This window comes from Globicephala melas, chromosome 7, assembly GCF_963455315.2.
Source record: "Globicephala melas chromosome 7, mGloMel1.2, whole genome shotgun sequence".
In the NCBI taxonomy this organism is placed as follows: domain Eukaryota; kingdom Metazoa; phylum Chordata; class Mammalia; order Artiodactyla; family Delphinidae; genus Globicephala; species Globicephala melas.
Genome location: NC_083320.1, coordinates 14,154,452 through 14,173,346, shown reverse-complemented (window position 1 = coordinate 14,173,346; position 18,895 = coordinate 14,154,452). Strand labels below are relative to the sequence as shown.

Sequence of the window (18,895 nt, the reverse complement as noted above, 5' to 3'; positions counted from 1 at the left end):
GCTGGGTAGAGTAATCTTGGTTGTAGGTTTTTCCCTTTCATCACTTCAAATATGTCTTGCCACTCCCTTCTGGCTTGCAGAGTTTCTGCTGAAAGATCAGCTGTTAACCTAATGGGGATTCTGTTGTATGTTATTTCTCCCTTGCTGTTTTTAATATTTTTTCTTTGTATTTAATTTTTGATAGTTTGATTAATATGTGCCTTAGCGTGTTTCTCCTTGGATTTATCCTGTATGGGGCTCTCTGCACTTCCTGGACTTGATTAACTATTTCCTTTCCCATATTAGGGAAGTTTTCAACTATAATATCTTCTAATATTTTCTCAGTCCCTTTTTTTTTCTCTTCTGCTTCTGGGACCCCTATAATTCTAAGGTTGGTGCGTTTAATATTGTCCCAGAGGTTTCTGAGACTGTCCTCAATTCTTTTCATTCTTTTTTCTTTATTCTGCTCTACGGTAGTTATTTCCATTATTTTATCTTCCAGGTCACTTATCTGTTCTTCTCCCTCCGTTATTCTGCTATTGAGTCCTTCTAGAGAATTTTTAATTTCATTTATTGTGTTGTTCATCATTGTTTCTTTGCTCTTTAGTTCTCCTAGGTCCTAGTTTAACGTTTCTTGTATTTTCTCCATTCTATTTCCAAGATTTTGGATCATCTTTACTATCATTATTTTGAAATCTTTTTCAGGTAGACTGCCTATTTCCTCTTCATTTGTTAGGTCTGGTGGGTTTTTACCTTGCTCCTTCATCTGCTGTGCTTCTGTGTCTTCTCATTTGGCTTATCTTACTGTGTTTGGGGTCTCCTTTTTGCAGGCTGCAGATTCGTAGTTCCCGTTGTTTTAGGTGTCTGCCCCCAGTGGCTAAGGTTGGTTTAGTGGGTTGTGTAGGCTTCCTGGTGGAGGGGACTAGTGCCTGTGTTCTGGTGGATGAGGCTGGATCTTGTCTTTCTGGTGGGCAGGTCCACGTCTGGTGGTGTGTTTTCGGGTGTCTGTGGCCTTATTATGATTTTAGGCAGCCTCTCTGCTAATGGGTGGGGTTGTGTTCCTGTCTTCCCAGTTGTTTGGCATAGGGTGTCCAGCACTGTAGCTTGCTGGTAGTTGAGTGGAGCTGGGTCTTGGCATTGAGATGGAGATCTCTGGGAGATTTACACCATTTCATATTACATGGAGCTGGGAGGTCTGTGGTCGACCAATGTACTGAACTAGGCTCTTCCACCTCAGAGGCAGAGGCCTGATGTCCAGTAAGAACACCAAGACCCTGTCATCCACACGGCTCAGAATAAAAGGGAGAAAAGAAAGAAAGAAAGAAAGAAAGAAAAAATAAAATAAAATAAAGTTATTAAAGTAAAAAAAAATTGTTAAAAATTTAAAAAGTAATTTAAAAAAAGGAAAGGAAGAGAGCAACCAAACCAAAAGACAAACCCGCCAATAACAAGCGCTAAAAACTATACCAAAACAAAACAAAACAAACAAACAAAAATAACGGACAGACAGAACCCTAGGACAAATGGTAAAAGCAAAGCTATACAGACAAAATCACACACAGAAGCATACACATACACACTCACAAAAAGAGAAAAAGGGAAAAAAATATATATAGTTGCTCCCAAAGTCCACCTCCTCAATTTGGGATGATTCGTTGTCTATTCAGGTATTCCACAGATGCAGGTACATCAAGTTGATTGTGGAGATTTAATCCGCTGCTTCTGAGGCTGCTGGGAGAGATTACCCTTTCTCTTCTTTGTTCTCACAGCTCCCAGGGGCTCAGCTTTGGATTTGGCCCCGCATCTGCGTGTAGGTTGCCTGAGGGCGTCTGTTCTTCGCTCAGACAGGACGGGGTTAAAGGAGCAGCTGCTTCGGGGGCTCTGGTTCACTCAGGCCGGGGGGAGGGAGGGGCACAGAGTGCGGGGCGGGCCTGCGGTGGCAGAGGCTGGCGTGACATTGCACCAGCCTGAGGCGCACCGTGCGTTCTCCCGGGGAAGTTGTCCCTGGATCCTGGGACCCTGGCAGTGGCGGGCTGCACAGGCTCCCCAGTAGAGGGGTGTGGATAGTGACCTGTGCTCGCACACAGGCTTCTTGGTGGCAGCAGCAGCAGCCTTAGCGTCTCATGCCCGTGTCTGGGGTCTGCGCTGATGGTCGTGGGTCGCGTCCGTCTCTGGAGCTCCTTTAAGCGGCAGTCTGAATCCCCTCTCCTCGCGCACCAAGAAACAAAGAGGCAAGAAAATGTTTCTTGCCTCTTCGGCACCTCCAGACTTTTCCCAGACTCCTTCCCGGCTAGCCGTGGCGCACTAACCCCTTCAGGCTGTGTTGACGCCGCCAACCCCAGTCCTCTCCCTGTGCTCCGCCCCGAGCCCGAGCCTCAGCTCCCAGCCCTGCCCGCCCTGGCGGGTGAGCAGACAAGCCTCTCGGGCTGGTGAGTGCCGGTCGGCACCGATCCTCCGTGCGGGAATCTCTCCGCCTTGCCCTCCGCACCCCTGTGGCTGCGCTCTCCTCCGCGGCTCCCAAGCTTTCCCTCTCCGCCACCCGCAGTCTCCGCCCGCGAAAGGGCTTCCTAGTGTGTGGAAACCTTTCCTCCTTCACAGCTCCCTCCCACTGGCGCAGGACCCGTCCGTATTCTTTTCTCTGTTTATTCTTTTTTCTTTTGCCCTACCCAGGTACGTAGGGAGTTTCTTGCCTTTTGGGAGGTCTGAGATCTTCTGCCAGCGTTCAGTAGGTGTTCTATAGGAGCAGTTCCACGTGTAGATGTATTTCTGATGTATTTGTGGGGAGGAAGGTGATCTCCACTTATTCTTCTGCCATCTTCTCTGCCTTTTTTTAAAAAACCCTTTTTCATCATGCAGTCGCTAAAAGCATTCACAGTAAGAATTGACACAGGGGATTTCAGGCTAATACGCCTTCCCCACGTGTTCTCATGAGTCTCGTCCATCCAGTGCTTTTGGTGAACGCTGACCAAAAACATATCAGGATCTTTGTAAAATGGAAGATTTTGTAAGGACCCTAATATAGAGCAAATCTCTCTTTCTCTGAGGGACAATTTCAGATAAATTTTTCACTTCATATTCATGTACACGGTTTTTAAACTAGGACACTCTCATTTTCACAGACAAAACTCCACCATTTTAGTGCTTTTCAGTGACTCATTAAGGCATCTCTCAGGCACCAATTCAGTGTGCGTGCCTGACTCGGAAGAGAGCGGGCCTTACTGCAGCTCTGGACACTCCGTGTCTTGTAGTCTTGAGTATTTAATGAAAGTAGAAATTCCATGCAAGTAATGTTTCACACTTTCCAAAGCTGTGCACTAAAACTGTCATATTTTTTATGAGATCTGATTTCTCCCCCATGGAGAAGTTATCTCCACATCTTTAGTCATAGAGACCACATGAGAGACTAACCGGTCAATTCATTATTATTGATACAAATCAGTAAATAGCAATTCTACACAATTTAGATCAAAATGGTTTTCATGGAGAGTAACATGAAAGAAAAAGAAAGGACTGCATTACCCCCGAGGGTAATGTCTGGACATTTGTGCTTATTAGCTACGAGCCAACGCTTCACATTGTGCACAGACTTACCTCTACACACACACACACACACACACACACACACACACACACACACACACCCCTGCGCGTGAACACGAACACACGTGATTAGTAGCGACCGACATTTAAGAAGCGCCCGTGTGTAAAGGGCTTTAGCATCAGCACGGCTGAGCTTCCCAGGCTCCTAGAAAGTGGGCATCACAGCGCTCATTTCACGCGGGAGGAAATCGAGAACTGGACACCGTCCATCACTTGCCTGCATTCCTGACCCTCACGGAGGCTCCGGGTCCCTCATCCATAGAACGACCTCGGGCCTCCAGCCTTTCAGGGCTGCCAAGTGGATTTAGGGAGGCAGTGCACGGCCGTGGCTTTGGGCTGGCACCAGTGGCCGCTCCGGTCACCAAGGCCACACACGGCGCTCCTAGAGTCCCTTCACACCAACAACTCAGCACACACCGACCAGTCCAGTGGGACATCCTGAGCATCTCATCCATGGCACTCATTACACAGCAGTGGATAAGTGACCCAGAACAGTAGTGAGGGGCAGGGTGATGGTCTGGTCCAGGGGAGAAATAGTTTATCACCATGGCACACAGTGATAATAAAAAGCAAACCAAGCCTGAGGTAACTTCACTATTACATTTAAATCCTCTACAGACAGTGCTTCCCCCGAATGCCCCTGCTGCCACCCCACTACGGTGTACCGCTGTTCTAGACTATCTTCAATTGCTAAAGTCTCATGGATATGCCTTTTCTACCTACATAGGGAAGATCCTCAAAGGTCAACCTATTTTGTGGCTACTTCTTGTCTCGCAGAGCACCTATCACCGAGTAAGCGCTCAAAAAGTAGCTCTCACACTGCATGCCACCCAAATACACCAGATCTGCCACCTCGTGCTCCTTTGAAGTCCTGTGTGGGGCAGATTCATCAAGAGTAAGCGTTGGGAAACCCTTTTTCTCTCGGGGAATAATCCTCTTTGAGAACATGGGTGTGAACAACAAAGAGAAAGGGAGACATGAACCAGCCAGTGGCCCTAAGGAATGAGTGGTAACAGTCCCCAGGTCAGTGGGGGTACTCTGGGGGCTAACCAGGGGTGAGTGACAGGTCATGGCGGTCTGTTACCAAACTGTACCTAGACTTGCGTCTGGAGAGGTGACAAGTGATAGGAACAGAGAGGTGAATCCTCACTCAGCCACAGCCCTGACCTTGCCAAGTGACCTAAGTCATAGCCCTGACCCAGTGACTGACATTTAAGAAACTCCTATGTGTAAAGGGCTTTCGCATCAGCATGGCTGACACTCTCGGGCTCCTGGCAAGCCAGGCATCAAAGCCCTCAATTCACATGGGAGGAAATTGAGACCTGGACACAGTCCATCACTTGCCCATGTTCCTGACCCTCATGGAGCCTCTGAGTTCCTCATCTACAGAGTGACCTCAGGCTTGTCAAGTGACCTAATTCATGATACTTCCTATTTCCCTGTGTGTAAGACAGGAACAATACTATCTCTCTCTGCAAGGAAGCTGCATCCTCAACACCTCCATTCTCTAGCTTTGGAAATGGAGCACATTGGGGGCGGGTAGTATTTTGCAGACACAAAACTACTAAGCATAGAATAGTCATTTAAACCCAGGTCCATCTGACTCCCCAAGTCATTCTCCATCCAGCAATGGTCTGTGGTTCCCTGCACTCCTGCTCCATCACCACTGTTTGGCCTCAGTCATTCCCTGAAAAAAATGTTTCAGAATCAAAACTCTCCTCTGCAAGACATCCAGCCCTGGAGAGAACATCCCCATGGGTGGGAATCTCAGAACGGTACTCCACACACCTGAATCTCAGTTTTCTCACCTGTAAACTAGGACTAATTTCTACCTTACAAGGGCTGTTTAGATTCAACAAGATCATGTATAAAACGTGCCTCACAGCCCTTGACACCCTGATGATCCAGTGATCTTGCGCTTCATTCTCCCCTTTCAAGCGTCTTTTGGGCTCCTCTGTGTCAGATACTGTGAAGGGAGCCCAGAGGAGTAAGAGAGACCACAAAGTCCTTGCGGTTTCCTAGTGGGGTGGATAAGACACACACATAACTAGAACACACGGTAGAGAGTAAGAGAAAAGCACATTTTTGCCATTGTATACATAAAAAATATATTGTTCTCAAAGAAATTTGACACCAATAAGTGATACACAGGCATGGAACAACTCTGTTTTCAGTAATTGCTGAATTAATTCACATTAGTATGATTAGCACTTTGACAGTCATGATTTACCACCTTGCTGCGCAAGAACAGGTGCACTACGGATACTTGGGCATCTCTGGCCGATCCTCCAAGTTGCTAGAAATGAACACAGGTTTGGCAAGAGATGATATGAGTCTATCAAGTAAATTAATTTCAAAAGGAAAATCCACACCTTTAGAAAGAAAACTCTCTTTATAATTAAGCCATCACATAGAATCTCCCTGGCATCTCCCATCCCATTGTCTGAGCAATAATTCACGTGTGGGCATACACTGAGTGCTGTATGAAGTCCCATATGGATATCTGCCAGTAAAATCCTAAAAAAATCATACTAATGGCAGCAGAAAATACATTTCCTATCTAACGATGTTGGCAGTGGTTAATCCAACATTCATAGAACTCTTTTGTATATTGAAGGAATAATTAAATGTGTTTTAAATACATTCAGTGTGTGGTTAAAATGGTTATTTCTAGGTATATGGACATCACTGGATACAGTAGAATGACTTTTTCTCAATCGGAAAAATGAGAACAAAAAGAGAAGACTCTGGATCCTACATCTGCAAAAACCTAAATAGATTATTTTTCCTACTGCACAGACAATTTATTCATTCTTCATAACTAACAAAAAAACAAAACAAACAAACATAGCGCCCAGCCTGACAGGGCTAGCCTGCAACGTGCCTCTAGAAGGAACTTCTGGTAACACTGCTGCTTACATTTCCTCATAAGGTGGAGTAAAAGGGAGTTTACTTCTGGCATCAGCCATCCTTTGCTCCATGGCCAGTACTGGAGGAGCTGGAAGCCTGTGGAAAGGACAGATGACCAGCTGATCCCTGGGAGTGCTACCCACTGAGAGTTTTACAGAAAAGGGGTCTGGCAACTAGGTATGCAAACACAGAGAGCAAACCACTCATTCTTCAGGTCAAAGGCGCAATGAAAACACCAGTCCCAGAGGAGTTAAATGTTTGCCTGGAACCCCACTGCCACCTCGTGCCCTGGAAGTCAGCTCCATTCTAGACCCTGTGCTCAGCACCTAAAGCATACTCTCCACGGCACCCTCACAACACTTAAGATGTGGTTACCTTCATGCCCAACTCACAGATGATGAAACTGAGGCTTGGAGAAGTCTAGGCAATTGGCTATGGCCTTCTGGCCTCCAACTAGTAACCGATATAATCTAGATTCAGGCCAAAGCCCGTCGGTCTCTACATCCTCCATACTCTTAATTACTACACTAGACTAAGGAAGAGGGGGAGGAAGAGAGCACGTACCATTTGATGTGACAAACTTTGAAATAAAGTTAAATGTAAAAAAAACTATAGGGGCTTCCCTAGTGGTGCAGTGGTTGAGAGTCCACCTGCCGATGCAGGGGACATGAGTTCGTGCCCCGGTCTGGGAGGATCCCACATGCTGCGGAGCGTCTGGGCCCATGAGCCATGGCCGCTGAGCCTGCGCGTCCGGAGCCTGTGCTCCGCAACGGGAGAGGCCACAACAGAGAGAGGCTCGCATACCGCAAAAAATAACAAATTAAAAAAACAATAAAAAGAAAAGTTAAACCTCCATGTTTTATGCTAAGTCTCCACACATTTGTGGAGTTCAATTAGACATCTTTTAAAAATCATGTCACACTTGTTCTTCGGTTGAGTTTTATCCAGCTCAGCCTAAGTTATTCCCCTGGACTCTGGGTATATGTACTCTACCTTTTCAATCCAAAGGTCAGTACTAATTTTAGCATCTGAGTCCCAGGAAAAAAACAAGTATCTAAGGAACAACTGGGCCCAGGGGCCAAAAGGCATAAAAACATTACTTCAATCATAACACACAAATATTAGTCTGTTTCCATCTCTGTTTTGGTTGTCTTACTGAAGCAGATCATACAGCAAAGTGAGAAGCTGGTCTCTTGAAAGGAGGCCCGTTGTTTGACAGGAATTTCCTTTCGAGAGGTTATAAATCTCTGACAGCTCATGGTACCAGCTCACAGCGCACAAATTTACAGACCTGGGTGCAGGCTCTGGCATTGACACGTACAGGTTGTATGAATAACCATGGACACCTGGGCAGCTCCACATTCTTCTTCACAACTGTCCGAGTGGGAATATTAGTATCTGTCCAACAAGCAAACATGAGGCTGGAGGAGATAGCACAGTGCCTCTGTCAACTGCAAACAAATACTAATGACAGTTGAGCTAACTTGCCTGTCCAGCACACCCTCTCAGTACTCCCTCCTCCCCTGACTGCTTGAACCTGTGACTCAGAATCTGGCCAGTCATAGCATCCCATTCCCCTGACCACAGCCATTGGTCCAGGGAAAGACACATGACCCAACCTGAGCCAATCAGAGCGCCTCCATACGATTTTTCCCACTGGAACTGACAGAAAGCTCATCTTTCCTCTTTGATCCTAAGGCTGTAGGGAGATAAGCCTGAAGGTGCCTGCAGTCATGTCATGGTCCGGAGACAAGAGACATGGAGGGAGAGAAAAGAGGCCCAAGGCCCTGAGTCTCTAGTTCCAGTCACCTCCAAGGCCAAAGCACCTCCGCCATGGCTCGGGCGCGGCAGCATAAGCCAGTAGTTCCCCCCATGCTCTCCGTGTTTCTGAGTCAGTTATTTTGATTGGGGTTTCTGCCCTTATAACCAAAAGATAAGACGGTAGTTAAAGCTCATATAATCCAATCAATGACCAAATCCTCAATAAAAATAATTTCTTCCTAAGTGGATTCCCCAGTTAAAAAAAGAAAAAACCTCTTTAGTAGAGGATGCGAACACTGCCATTATCTATATAGCATTTTCTCAAAAGAAAGAAAGAAAAATCTATTTTCATTTGCAGTCACCACATACATTTTCCAGTGGGCTTCGTATTTGGGGTTAAACTCTCCCGCATACCCACACCCACTTTCAAGATTTGGTCCATAAAAACTTAGGCCCAAAACAAGTAGTTAATTTTTCTATAGCTGTATTAGTTGGCACTAAATGGAGCGGGGAAGGGAAGGGGGAGAAAGTACTGATGCTGTTTTTAGTATGTTCTTAGAAATTCCCCAGGTTACCGGACTTCTCACTGCTGCAAGGTGCGGGAAGGCATCACAAAAACGAAACAAAGTACATTCACCAAGATTTGCAGTCACTAGAAGAAATCCTTTCTGCCTTTTCATCAGAGTTTTTCTGTTTTATATTAAGACCCCTCCACATTATCTTTCTCCCAAGAATTAACTGATAAAAATAGAAAGGCACAGTGGATTCCAATTCTCCAATTATCTTCTGAGACAAAGGGCAAAGTCTGAGGTCAGACTGAAGCAGGAGCATGGGGTATTCCTCATCTGATCTTGGATTAGGGTGTCCACCCCAACCTTTGAAGGAATTCAAGGGTGAAGTGGAGATGAAATGTTTGTCCAGATGCATGAATGGAATTACAAATAGAGGATTGCTTAGGCTCCGTGGCCATCCCCATGCACAAAAAGAGTCGCAGAAGGAACGCCAACTTCTCTGGGCTGGGCTTCCATCCAGACCTAGAAATCTAACAGCAGAATAAGGGGAGAATCATTTACTGTGTAAATTGACTTGTCCCATTGGGTGAAAGGTAGCATTTCTCAAAAGAGAAATAAAATTGGCCTAGTCTTTCAGTGTTCTTAGACAAACTGTGAACTTATAGAAAAGAAATAACCTAAAGATGTAGTTTATTGCATTTCACTCCATTTCATACCTAAGGGTATTTTTTTAAAACCCAATATTGATTTTTAGATCAGGCGTGCAATCTACTCATGAGGAAAGATGGTTTTGGAAAGAGAAGACGGGCACATTTATGGTTGGAAACAGTGGTTTGCAAAGAAGATCCAAGTATATGGGACCCAATCTATTTAACATTTTTATAAATGCCTCCAAGTGGGAATACAAACTAAATAAATCTTCATGTTGGGCCTCAATGCTATTTCTAAGTCCTGAAGAAGCAAACTGAATATATGTTTCTTAGGTTTAAAAGAGAAGGAAAATGAAAGAGAAGAATTTCATGTAGATAAACATAAAACAATGCATTTAAGAAAAAATTTCCCCTAGGCCTGATATTTATGAGAAAGCTGGGTCAGAAAGGAAAATTAGCCAAGAAGTTAAATTGTTTCTTTAAATAAGGCAGCTTTGAGATCACTATTTCAACACACCCATTGTATAGGCAAGGAAATTAAGTTCTAGACAGTCAACTATGTAAATCGTTTGTGGCATAGCCCAGACCCTCTCCCAACCCAGGGCTCTTTCCACCAAACCCGGCTTAAGACAGCCAAAAAACTGCCCTGGTAAAAATTGAAAAACAAAACAAAACGAAAAACAAGGGTCAGCAAGAGGGCATGTATCACCCTCACCGAGAAGGTTAATGGAAATAAACAAGAAGGTATTCTCCTACCTTGTATAAACTGTGAAATACGAAGTACAGCCAGTGGACTTCAAGGAAGACAGAATGAAGCCAAAGAGGGTTCGGATGAGGGTAACTGAAGTGAACACAGACACAGAAGCACTTCTGTATTAGACTTCTGCTTTTTTCTAGGTAATGTTCTGTCTTTTAGAAGACATGGTTGATCAAAGATTTTTTTTTTAATGTGAAGATATATATTAAATGCAGAAGTATCCGGCACCAGGGGTAGAGGTCTGGGAGGAGAGCTCCTCTTTAAGCCCCAAAGACAAGCTCTCTTTCATAAAGTGTGCAGCAAACTTATGAAAAATATGAATATGGTTTAGTTCAACAGCCATTAAATGCCTTTGGGTCACGCACCACTGCTGGTACGAATGAAACCAGAACACAGGCACGACTTCACGGCACTAAGAATCTGGTGGGTAGAGTATGTTGCTATGACACAGTAACCGCCGTCAGAGAGGCATCCACTTGGTAGGATGTACATGTGTGTGCACACACCACACGTGTGCCACAGGGGACTGGGAGACACTGGTCTTCAGGAAAGACTTTTTTGAACAGGTGATACTAGACATGAGTCTTGAAAAAGGGGAAGTTGGCCAGACAATGAATGCAGAAGATGGAGAAAGAGAATTCCAGGCAGAGGTCCCATAGGAGCCAAGGCGGGGAGTAAGGGCACCGCCATGGTGTGAGGAGTCTGCAGGGAGTTCAGTTTTGCAAGAGAACAAAGTTTGCGGGAGGGTACAAGGCAGGGAGGTGGGAAAGGGTTGAAGAAAGCTTGGACTCTGTCATTACAAATGGCCGGCAGTCTGGGGAGTTGCTAGGGAGGAGAGCAGGGCAGGGCACTGTGGAAAGTTCCCTGGCTGAGGGCTGAGGACTTCTGGGACAGGACTGCCCAAAGGCAGCTGAGTGACCTTGGGGACATACTGTATGACTCTGGGCACCATGTGAAATGGGCTCCGCCATGTTCCAAGGGCTGAGGTCTTCTGGGGCAGCCCGTGCCTTGGGATGTGGAATCAACCCTGCCCCGTCTCCTTCCAGAGTGGTTATGAGGCAGTGGGAAGGTGGTGAGGCCTGTGGAAACGGTTTATAAACAGCAGAGACTGCATCTCAGTAAGGGTGAGAAAACACTGGAATTACATATTAGCGACCCTCCTTATAGAGGTTCAAAAGCATTTTGAGAAATGCAGGTACATCACCTTAAAAAGTCAATAGAAAGCTCACCTTTCTATCTGAGATACCTAGCTTGTGACGCAACACAGCTACTCCTTCAGAGTCGGGGTCTGTCCCCAAGGCATGAGGGAGGCACTGAGTTTTTATCAGGAGGGACACAAGCAGATTCGGATTTGAGGGCCCTGAGGTAAGTAGCCCCAGAAGCAATGTGGATGATGGTTTGAAAGGGGTGCAAAGCTAGTGCAACAGACCAGGCAGGAAACGGTGCAGTCAGCCACTCAGCATTCCTGGGCTGTTGACGGTCCCCCAGCCTATGGTTGGAAGCCCACGGGAGCTAGGAAGCTGCTGTAAATGGGGACCACGGGTGCAAGAGGAAGCGGAAAGCAAGCAGCCTCCAGCATGGCCAGGCACTGGAAGCTCCGTGCCAGCCAAGCGCTGCCACGTGGGAACGTAGGCCTCCTGTTCCAGGCCTCCTGGTTTTTAAGAGGAGCTATAAATCCAAGTGATATCGTAACATTTCCAAATATTCACACGATTTTTGTATACTTGTGTTCAAGCCAGCAACACATCTGCCAGCTGGAATTGGCACACTGGCCACCATTTTGCCACTTCTGGGCTCTAAAGCAGGGCAGGGCCATGGTGACTAGAGCAGAGGTTTATGGGATTTCACAGCACGAGAAGGACTCGGTGACTGGATGCGGGCGGCAGGCGGTTGCTGGAGGAGCCCAGCGTCCCTGGGAGGGAGGTTCCTGCTTTAGCACCTTGGTAAACAGCCGAGTCACCAGCAAAAAAAAAAAAAAAAAAAAAAGGATAAATTTTGGTCAAGGCTGAAACAGGTACGGAGTGGGTGATGAGAACTAAAATCAGTTTTCGACTTACTGTGGGTTTTTCTGCCTAAAGGGCATAGACTTTAGGTAACTAGCTGCAGGTACCAATCTGGGACTCACTTCGTACTGGTGAAAGTGGAAGCTGTGGGAATGTGGTATCCCAAACATTCTGCATGAAGCTGAAGAGGGGTAAGAACAGAGCCCTGGGTCACCCCAGGAGGTGGTGGAGGTGCCAGGGTGGCAGAAGGCAAACCAGGAGGAGGTGGCAACTAGGGAAGGAGAAAAGCATCCATCAGAAAAAGAGGAGAGATCCATATCCGATGCTGCAGAGAGGTCTAGGACACATGCTCAGGACCACTCATGCAGGAGTTGTGGGGTCTTCTCCTACTTTGGGGAGTCTCTGGCCAGCTTGCAGAGAGTTAAGAAAAAAGGGAAGCCTGGGGAAGTGTTAACTCATTTAAGAAGCCTGGGAGACAGGTGGTGGCTGTAGGTGAGCTGGGGGTGCATTGACAAGGGAGGTTATGGCATTTTAAAAACACTGTTAAAAAAGAAAAGAGTTCACTGGGAGACATGAGGCACTGCCACAGGAAAGTCTTCTCTCTAACCTTCTCTAAGTCCCTGCCCCAACTTGATTTCTCTTCTATTATTCTGCCTTATTCTTATTTTATTAGAGCATAGTTAGGTTTCTTTGTGTCTGTTTGCTGCCACAGGAAAGACTGTTCCAAGAGAACAGCGACCGGCTACATTTACCATACACCAGGGCCTAGCAAAGTGCCTGGACACAACAGATGCTTAAGAAGATTTCTTGGATGTGGGTAAATCTGGAAAAATCTGTAGGAAGGAAATGGGGTAGGACGTGGGGAGACTTCAAACTGGTGACCCCTACTTTCTCATTAGAGTGGGCCATGAAAGGCACCTGCCAAACTGGAAGGAGGGAAAGGAACAGATCTCTTGTGTTCAAGAAGAGTTGCCATGGGAGTACCAGTTTGCAACCTGGAAGGAAGGAGCCTGTGGTGCAGAGACACTGAGATGCTGATTTCAGAAGCTGAGCGTCTCTGGGTGAGGGCAAGATTTGGATGTAGAGGACCCAGCAGCTGGAGTGGTTGGGGGTCACTGGAGTCGAGATGGTTAAGGAAGCAGGAATCGGAAGCATCCCCTACATGGACTGTGGGACTAGGGGAGGAGAGAAAGCCCATGGGCCAAAGTCTCCCATGCTGTGGGAGAGTGACTAGCTGGCAGAGAACAGCCACAGAGAAGTGTAGCTGGGACCTGGCTAGGTCAGCACTCATTTCCCACTCTGCCACCTCAAACAATCTCTGACTAGTATTTAATCACTCATGTGGAACTGAAAATTACTGTCCTCTGGAGATTGAATCATTTCTGTCCTTTTCAAATTACACTACTATGTGAATTCATGGGAGGCAGAAATTTTCTGCATAGATTCATTGTTTTTAAAGAATAAGAGATAGGCGACATCTTGATGACCTTCAGTAATTGCCCTGCACTGTACAATATTTTTGAACATGATTTTAAGAAAGTATCAAAACTTGGGGTTGAGAGAAGCCTTCGATGATTTAGGCTAACACCTTCATTTGCACAGCTGAAGAAAATTTTTTGCTGAAATACTGCAAACAGTACATAATTACTGATTTAGATATGCAGTCAGCATTGAAAGTATCTTCAATTTTTGAAGTGTGCTTTAGATATACAAATTAGCAATGCTTACATTTTTTCCCCAGTTATCTGTGTTCAACTTTCCGATATAAAATCTCCGAAGCATAAAATTATCACGTAAATTGTTCCTGAACAGTTCAGAGGAGCAAAAGAGGAAGTCAAAACCTTCAAACAGCTTTTTATGTTGATGCTAAATATAAATAATATAAATATAAAAGCGTTCCCTGCGAAGTAGTCAAAGCAAGACACAGCAGCATTCGAGATTTCTCAAGAGAGACACACACGAAGACTATTTTTCGCTCATTAAAACACTAAAACCTTCAATAGCATCTTCCATAATACCTGAAGGTGGAGTGCTGTCTTATGTAATAGAAGTCTTCCCTCCGCACTCAGTTTGTAGGCAAATTAAACACCTAATTCCGCCCAGAATTTCTGAGTACTTTCACCTTACCTGTAGGCACTGATCAGCATTGCAATTCCCATTTCTACAGACGATGAAAATGGCAAAGATCAGCTCCATGGGCTTACATCGGTTGCCAGAAGCCAATTTAAAGGCTCTCCCCCAAATCACCGGTTACCCCCAGCCCGCTCAGGCAGCGGTAACAAGTAGGAGTCCGTTTGTCTTTCGCGAACAGGCGGCGCACACGCAAAGTACGGGGTAGGGGACGCCCGCGAGTACCTGGGTATCCCAGGTTCAGGGTCACGGGCGCCCGCTAGGCTGGACCGGCGGCAGCAGCAGACACGCTGGCCCCAGGACTCCCGGCCGCGCGGACACCTGGCCCGCCGGCGCGGCCCCTCCGTGCCCCGCCCGGGTCCTATTCGGGCTCCCCGCGGGCCGGGCACGGGTGCGGGGCGCGCACGCAGCTTTGACCGAGGCAGCCTGGCCGGGGGAGGCTGAGAAAGTTCCTCCTCCTCGACACCGGCGCGCCCGGCCCCGCTGGCCCCGCAGCCTCCCGGCCCGGCGCAAGATCGCCGCGCGGAGCCGGCGGCGCGCCGAGCCCCGGGACCGTCCCCGGCGCGGCGGGCAGAGCCTGCTGCGCCCCTCCCGCCCCGGGCGCCCGGGATCGGCCGCGGGGAGCGCAGCCCGTACTCACCGCCCCTCGCTCGGGATCCCCAGGTGGCGGCCGCGGAGCGCGGCGCGGCCCGAGCCGGAGCCGGGTGTCGGTGGGGCGGGGGAGTCGGAGGAGGAAGAGCGGCGGCGGCGGCGGCGGCGGCGGCGAGGAGGGGCAGCGGAGGAAAGAGGCGGCGACGCCTGCACACGCCTCGCAACCCGAGCAGCCCGGCAGCCCCACTGAGTCAGCGGCCCGGCCCCGGCGGCGGGGGCTTTATCGCGGCGCGCGCGGCCCCCGCCCCTTCCTGCCGCCCCCGCCCCCGCCCCGCCCCGCCCCGCCTTCCCGCCGCCTCCTTTGTGTGCCAGCGGCCGCCGCGTCCCCGCGCCCGCACTCCGGGGCGCCCCCGCTCCCGCCGACGTCCCGCCGAGGCCGCCCCCCGCGGGTCCCCGTCCCGGGGCTGCGCCCAGAAGAGCCGGGAGACGCGCCGACCCCGAGTTGCGGCACCAGCCCGGCCTGAGCTGCACGTGGGTCGCCGGGCTCGGAGGCGGGGGGGGGGCGGGGGGGAGGTTTGGGAGGGGGAGGGACCCAAGGGCTCGCGGCGCGTCCCTGGGACGCAGGGCTGGTCGTCTGGGCTGCCCCCCTCCCCGGGAGAAACAGGGGGACGCCCCGGGACCGTGCCTACCGGTCCGGGTGATGGGGATAACGGTGCCAGGTCGCGACCGGGGAGGGACAGATCACCCCTCGAACCTCTTCGCCGGGTGCCCCAGAGCCGACTTCTCCCGGCCTCGCGAACAGAGGAGCCGCAGCTGGTCGCCTTAGGCAAAAGGCAGACCAGGGGATCCAGAAAACTGGATTCCTGGTTGCGGTGACAGCGTGAGGTACCCCGCAGAGACCTGGGAATCCGGCCCTTCCCAGCCGGTTACTACAGCCGATGGGACCTCGTGCGCCGCAGAGAAGCACAGACCCCAGAGGCCGGCGGCAAATTACCGTCCTGCTCCCAGCTGTATGACCCAGATCTCCCGCATGCGGCCCGCCTTTGCATCAGCTTAGTTTTGTAGGTACCCAACTTTAATGGCATAATTTATGTTGCCCTTAGACAGTGCAGAACCCTCACCAGCAGGCCCACGGCCCCGACTGTTAGAAAGAAATATGGTAAATCTCCTAAGACACAGCCTTGAATTAAGCTTGCATCTACTCATTAGAGCAACTTGGAATCTTGGAAGGGTATTCACAGCCTCTCATATAGGGAAACATGCTATGGGAGTTTTGGCCCTAAAATTAAAAGGAAGCACAGTCCACAAAAAGAAAACCCACTTCATTGCTTTACACTCATGCCCAGTATTCATATTCAGTTACAGGCAGGATAAAAATCCTTTTTCCTGTTGTTGCCTCTGCCTGAAATGCTTTGTTTCTCCCCACCATCTTCCTGATGACTGCTTCCTTTTACTTCAGGTCAACAACTCAAATGTCACCTTCTCTAGAAACCCTTTCCTGGTCACTTGAGCTAAAGTCACCCGCCTTTCTCCAACCCATGACGTTCTTCATGGTCCTCAGCATGATTTGATTTTTTTTTTTAACTTGTTTCTTGACTAGTTTTTTCCACACTTCCTCATTAGAATGTATGCTCCCAGAAAGGAAGGAAGAGAAACCAGTTGAATGTGGTTTCTAACTCACCTGGTTCCTGGTGCCTGGAGCCAACACTCCACCTATAGTCTTTGCTCAAGAAATATTTGTGGACAAGTGCCAAGTGACTGTTAACATGGTAAGGACTGCTCCAGGGACAGTGTTATCATTTGGTCTCATCTGGGAAGGCAAGCTGGAGCTGGGAAGAATGAGGTGGGGATGGGAGAAGCTATAGGAGAAAGCCCAGAGGTGGGATTGAGCTTGGTGTGTTTGAGAAGCTAGGATCAGCGTCTTTCAGCTGGAAGGGAGTCATTCAGGGGACTAGTGGAGAAACAAACTATTATAGAACCAAGAAGTGGGTGAAGCCAGGTTATGAAAGCCTGCCCGATTCCCTGCATCCACTTCTATCTTTATCACTTTTTAAAATTGAACATTTTTATTGAGATAATTGTAGGTTCACATGCAGGTGTAGGAAATAACACAGAGAGGTCCCTTGTATGCTTTGTCCCGTTTGCCCCAAGGGTAGCATTTTGCAAGACTACTGTGTAATATCACACTCAGTATATCAACATGTATACATTGATTCATGTCTCAAACACCTTGGGTAATTATTTGCTATTTCAAATTTTTAGTAAAGTTACTCTAAAATTTTGAAAGAAATGAACAAATATTATTTTTATAAATTTATTTATTTTATTTATTTATTTTTGGCTGCATTGGGTCTTTGTTGCTGCGCTCAGGCTTTCTCTAGCTATGGAGAGCGGGGGCTACTCTTCGTTGCCTTGCACGGCCTTCTCGTTGCAGCGGCTTCTCTTGTTGTGGAGCACGGGCTCTAGGGCACATGGGCTTCAGTAGTTGTAGCACGTGGACTCAGTTGCTCTGCGACATGTGGGATCTTCCCGGACCAGGGCTCGAACCCATGTTCCCTGCATGGGCAGGTGGATTCTTAACCACTGCGCCACCAGGGAAGCCCAGAAATGAACAAAGATTATGTTAAAGGGTTTTGGTCTCTTGTTTTATTGGAAACAACTTTTTTTTAAAGGGGAAGAATGTTTTATTTTCCCAGTTAGAGCATAATGAGGGTCCAGATTCTTCATCTGTAAAAGACAGTCAGAAATCTTTGGGACTTACCTCTGACTGTTCACTTCCCTGCCCTACCCAGTACTGTTGAAGGAACATTTTGAGCAATACTGTACATGACTTGTCAGTTCTGAAATGAGACAGGATGCAGTGTTAACTAATATGCTAAACTATGCCTAACCACTAATGGGCCTTTCTCTCTCCTTGGACATTGGATGGGACTGCCACTGAGTGTCTCCCAGAGGGAAGTGATTCAAGACAAAGACCCATTCTGCCAGTGGGCTATGCTGGGAATACCAACTATGCTTGTTACAGAATGTGCACGGCGACTGCTGACCGGCCTTCCCGATGCCAGCAAGAGGGTACAGAAGCAATCTCCCAAGCTTTCCACGACATTCAAGTGACCAGGCACTTTGACCCCCATCATTAGGGGCTGCCCCAAAGAAGCTGTGTTCCTACCTCACTTGGTGCCCCTAAGCGGCAGTTCAGACACCAGAGGGTGTGTGACCCTTGTTGAAATGGATTTGTCATAGGTGTGTGCTTTCAATTGGCGTTTCCCTCCTGTCTTGTTTGAGAAATCCAAATCGTTTAATGCTCCTACCTGCTTCTTTTTGTACAGCTTCACATTCACAGCAGAATTTCATTTTGTCCCTCAATTGTGTGGCTTGCCTTAATCCTCTGATAGAGCTTCAAATGGTTTATTCCTTAATTTTTTTTTTTTTTAAGTGACCTGGAGTTTAGCCAGCTCCAGCCAGTCTCTGAGTTTGGCTTTGTGTCCATAAGCCGCAGTTGGGAGAAACGCAAGAAATGCCCAAACAGAATAAAACAAATGATCTATTTAGTCTCATTTCCTCTCTTGGAAGAGGTCCAGCTTTGAGTGCTTTGGAAGAAGATGAAAATCCCCCCACCCCACCCCCACTGCTCCCTCATACACCCAAACAGTATGACCTTGTATTTAAGTAAAAGCTATCCTTAGCTCCCAATGGGTGATGGTGTTTTGTCTGGAAGAGCTACTGATGTTTCTATAATAAGATAATAATAGTTGCTCCTCTCCTATCTAACCCCTATTTAAAATGCATTTCACCACAAGACGACTTGTTACACAACTTTATAGATGCAAATGCTGTTTCGTAAGGTTGTTTCAACCAGGGGAAAGGAGACTGGTTATAACAGTTCACTTAGACAATTAGTTTCTGGGACTGTTGCATTGGTATGAACTATTTTTTTAAGCTTATAATAGGTATTTTTTGTCTTTTTATTTCCCTTTCAAGTTGGCTTTCAAATAATTCCAG

The 18,895-nt window shown here is 47.7% G+C and overlaps 1 protein-coding gene and 1 long non-coding RNA gene across 3 annotated transcripts in view; one reads left to right on the top strand and one right to left on the bottom strand.

Annotated features, from left to right (window-relative positions):
- Nucleotides 1–15,154, bottom strand: part of SERPINE2 (serpin family E member 2) — a 79,958-nt gene extending 64,804 nt beyond the window's left edge. The window contains exon 1 of one of the 2 annotated variants that reach the window (XM_030834501.3): nt 14,943–15,154. Coding sequence is in view for 1 of the 2 variants with exons in the window: in XM_060301782.2 (XP_060157765.1) it covers nt 14,300–14,331 (32 nt within the window). In the remaining variant the exon portion in view is untranslated. Of the gene's footprint in view, nt 1–14,299; nt 14,443–14,942 lie in introns of those variants that run through there. The other variant, XM_060301782.2, reaches the window with a different exon arrangement.
- Nucleotides 15,155–15,284: 130 nt separating this feature from the next.
- LOC115841025 (uncharacterized) lies at nt 15,285–18,657 on the top strand. Its single transcript, XR_011377568.1, has 3 exons — nt 15,285–15,424; nt 15,668–15,954; nt 16,517–18,657. It is a non-coding gene; the product is annotated as an uncharacterized lncRNA (long non-coding RNA).
- Nucleotides 18,658–18,895: the final 238 nt, after the last annotated feature.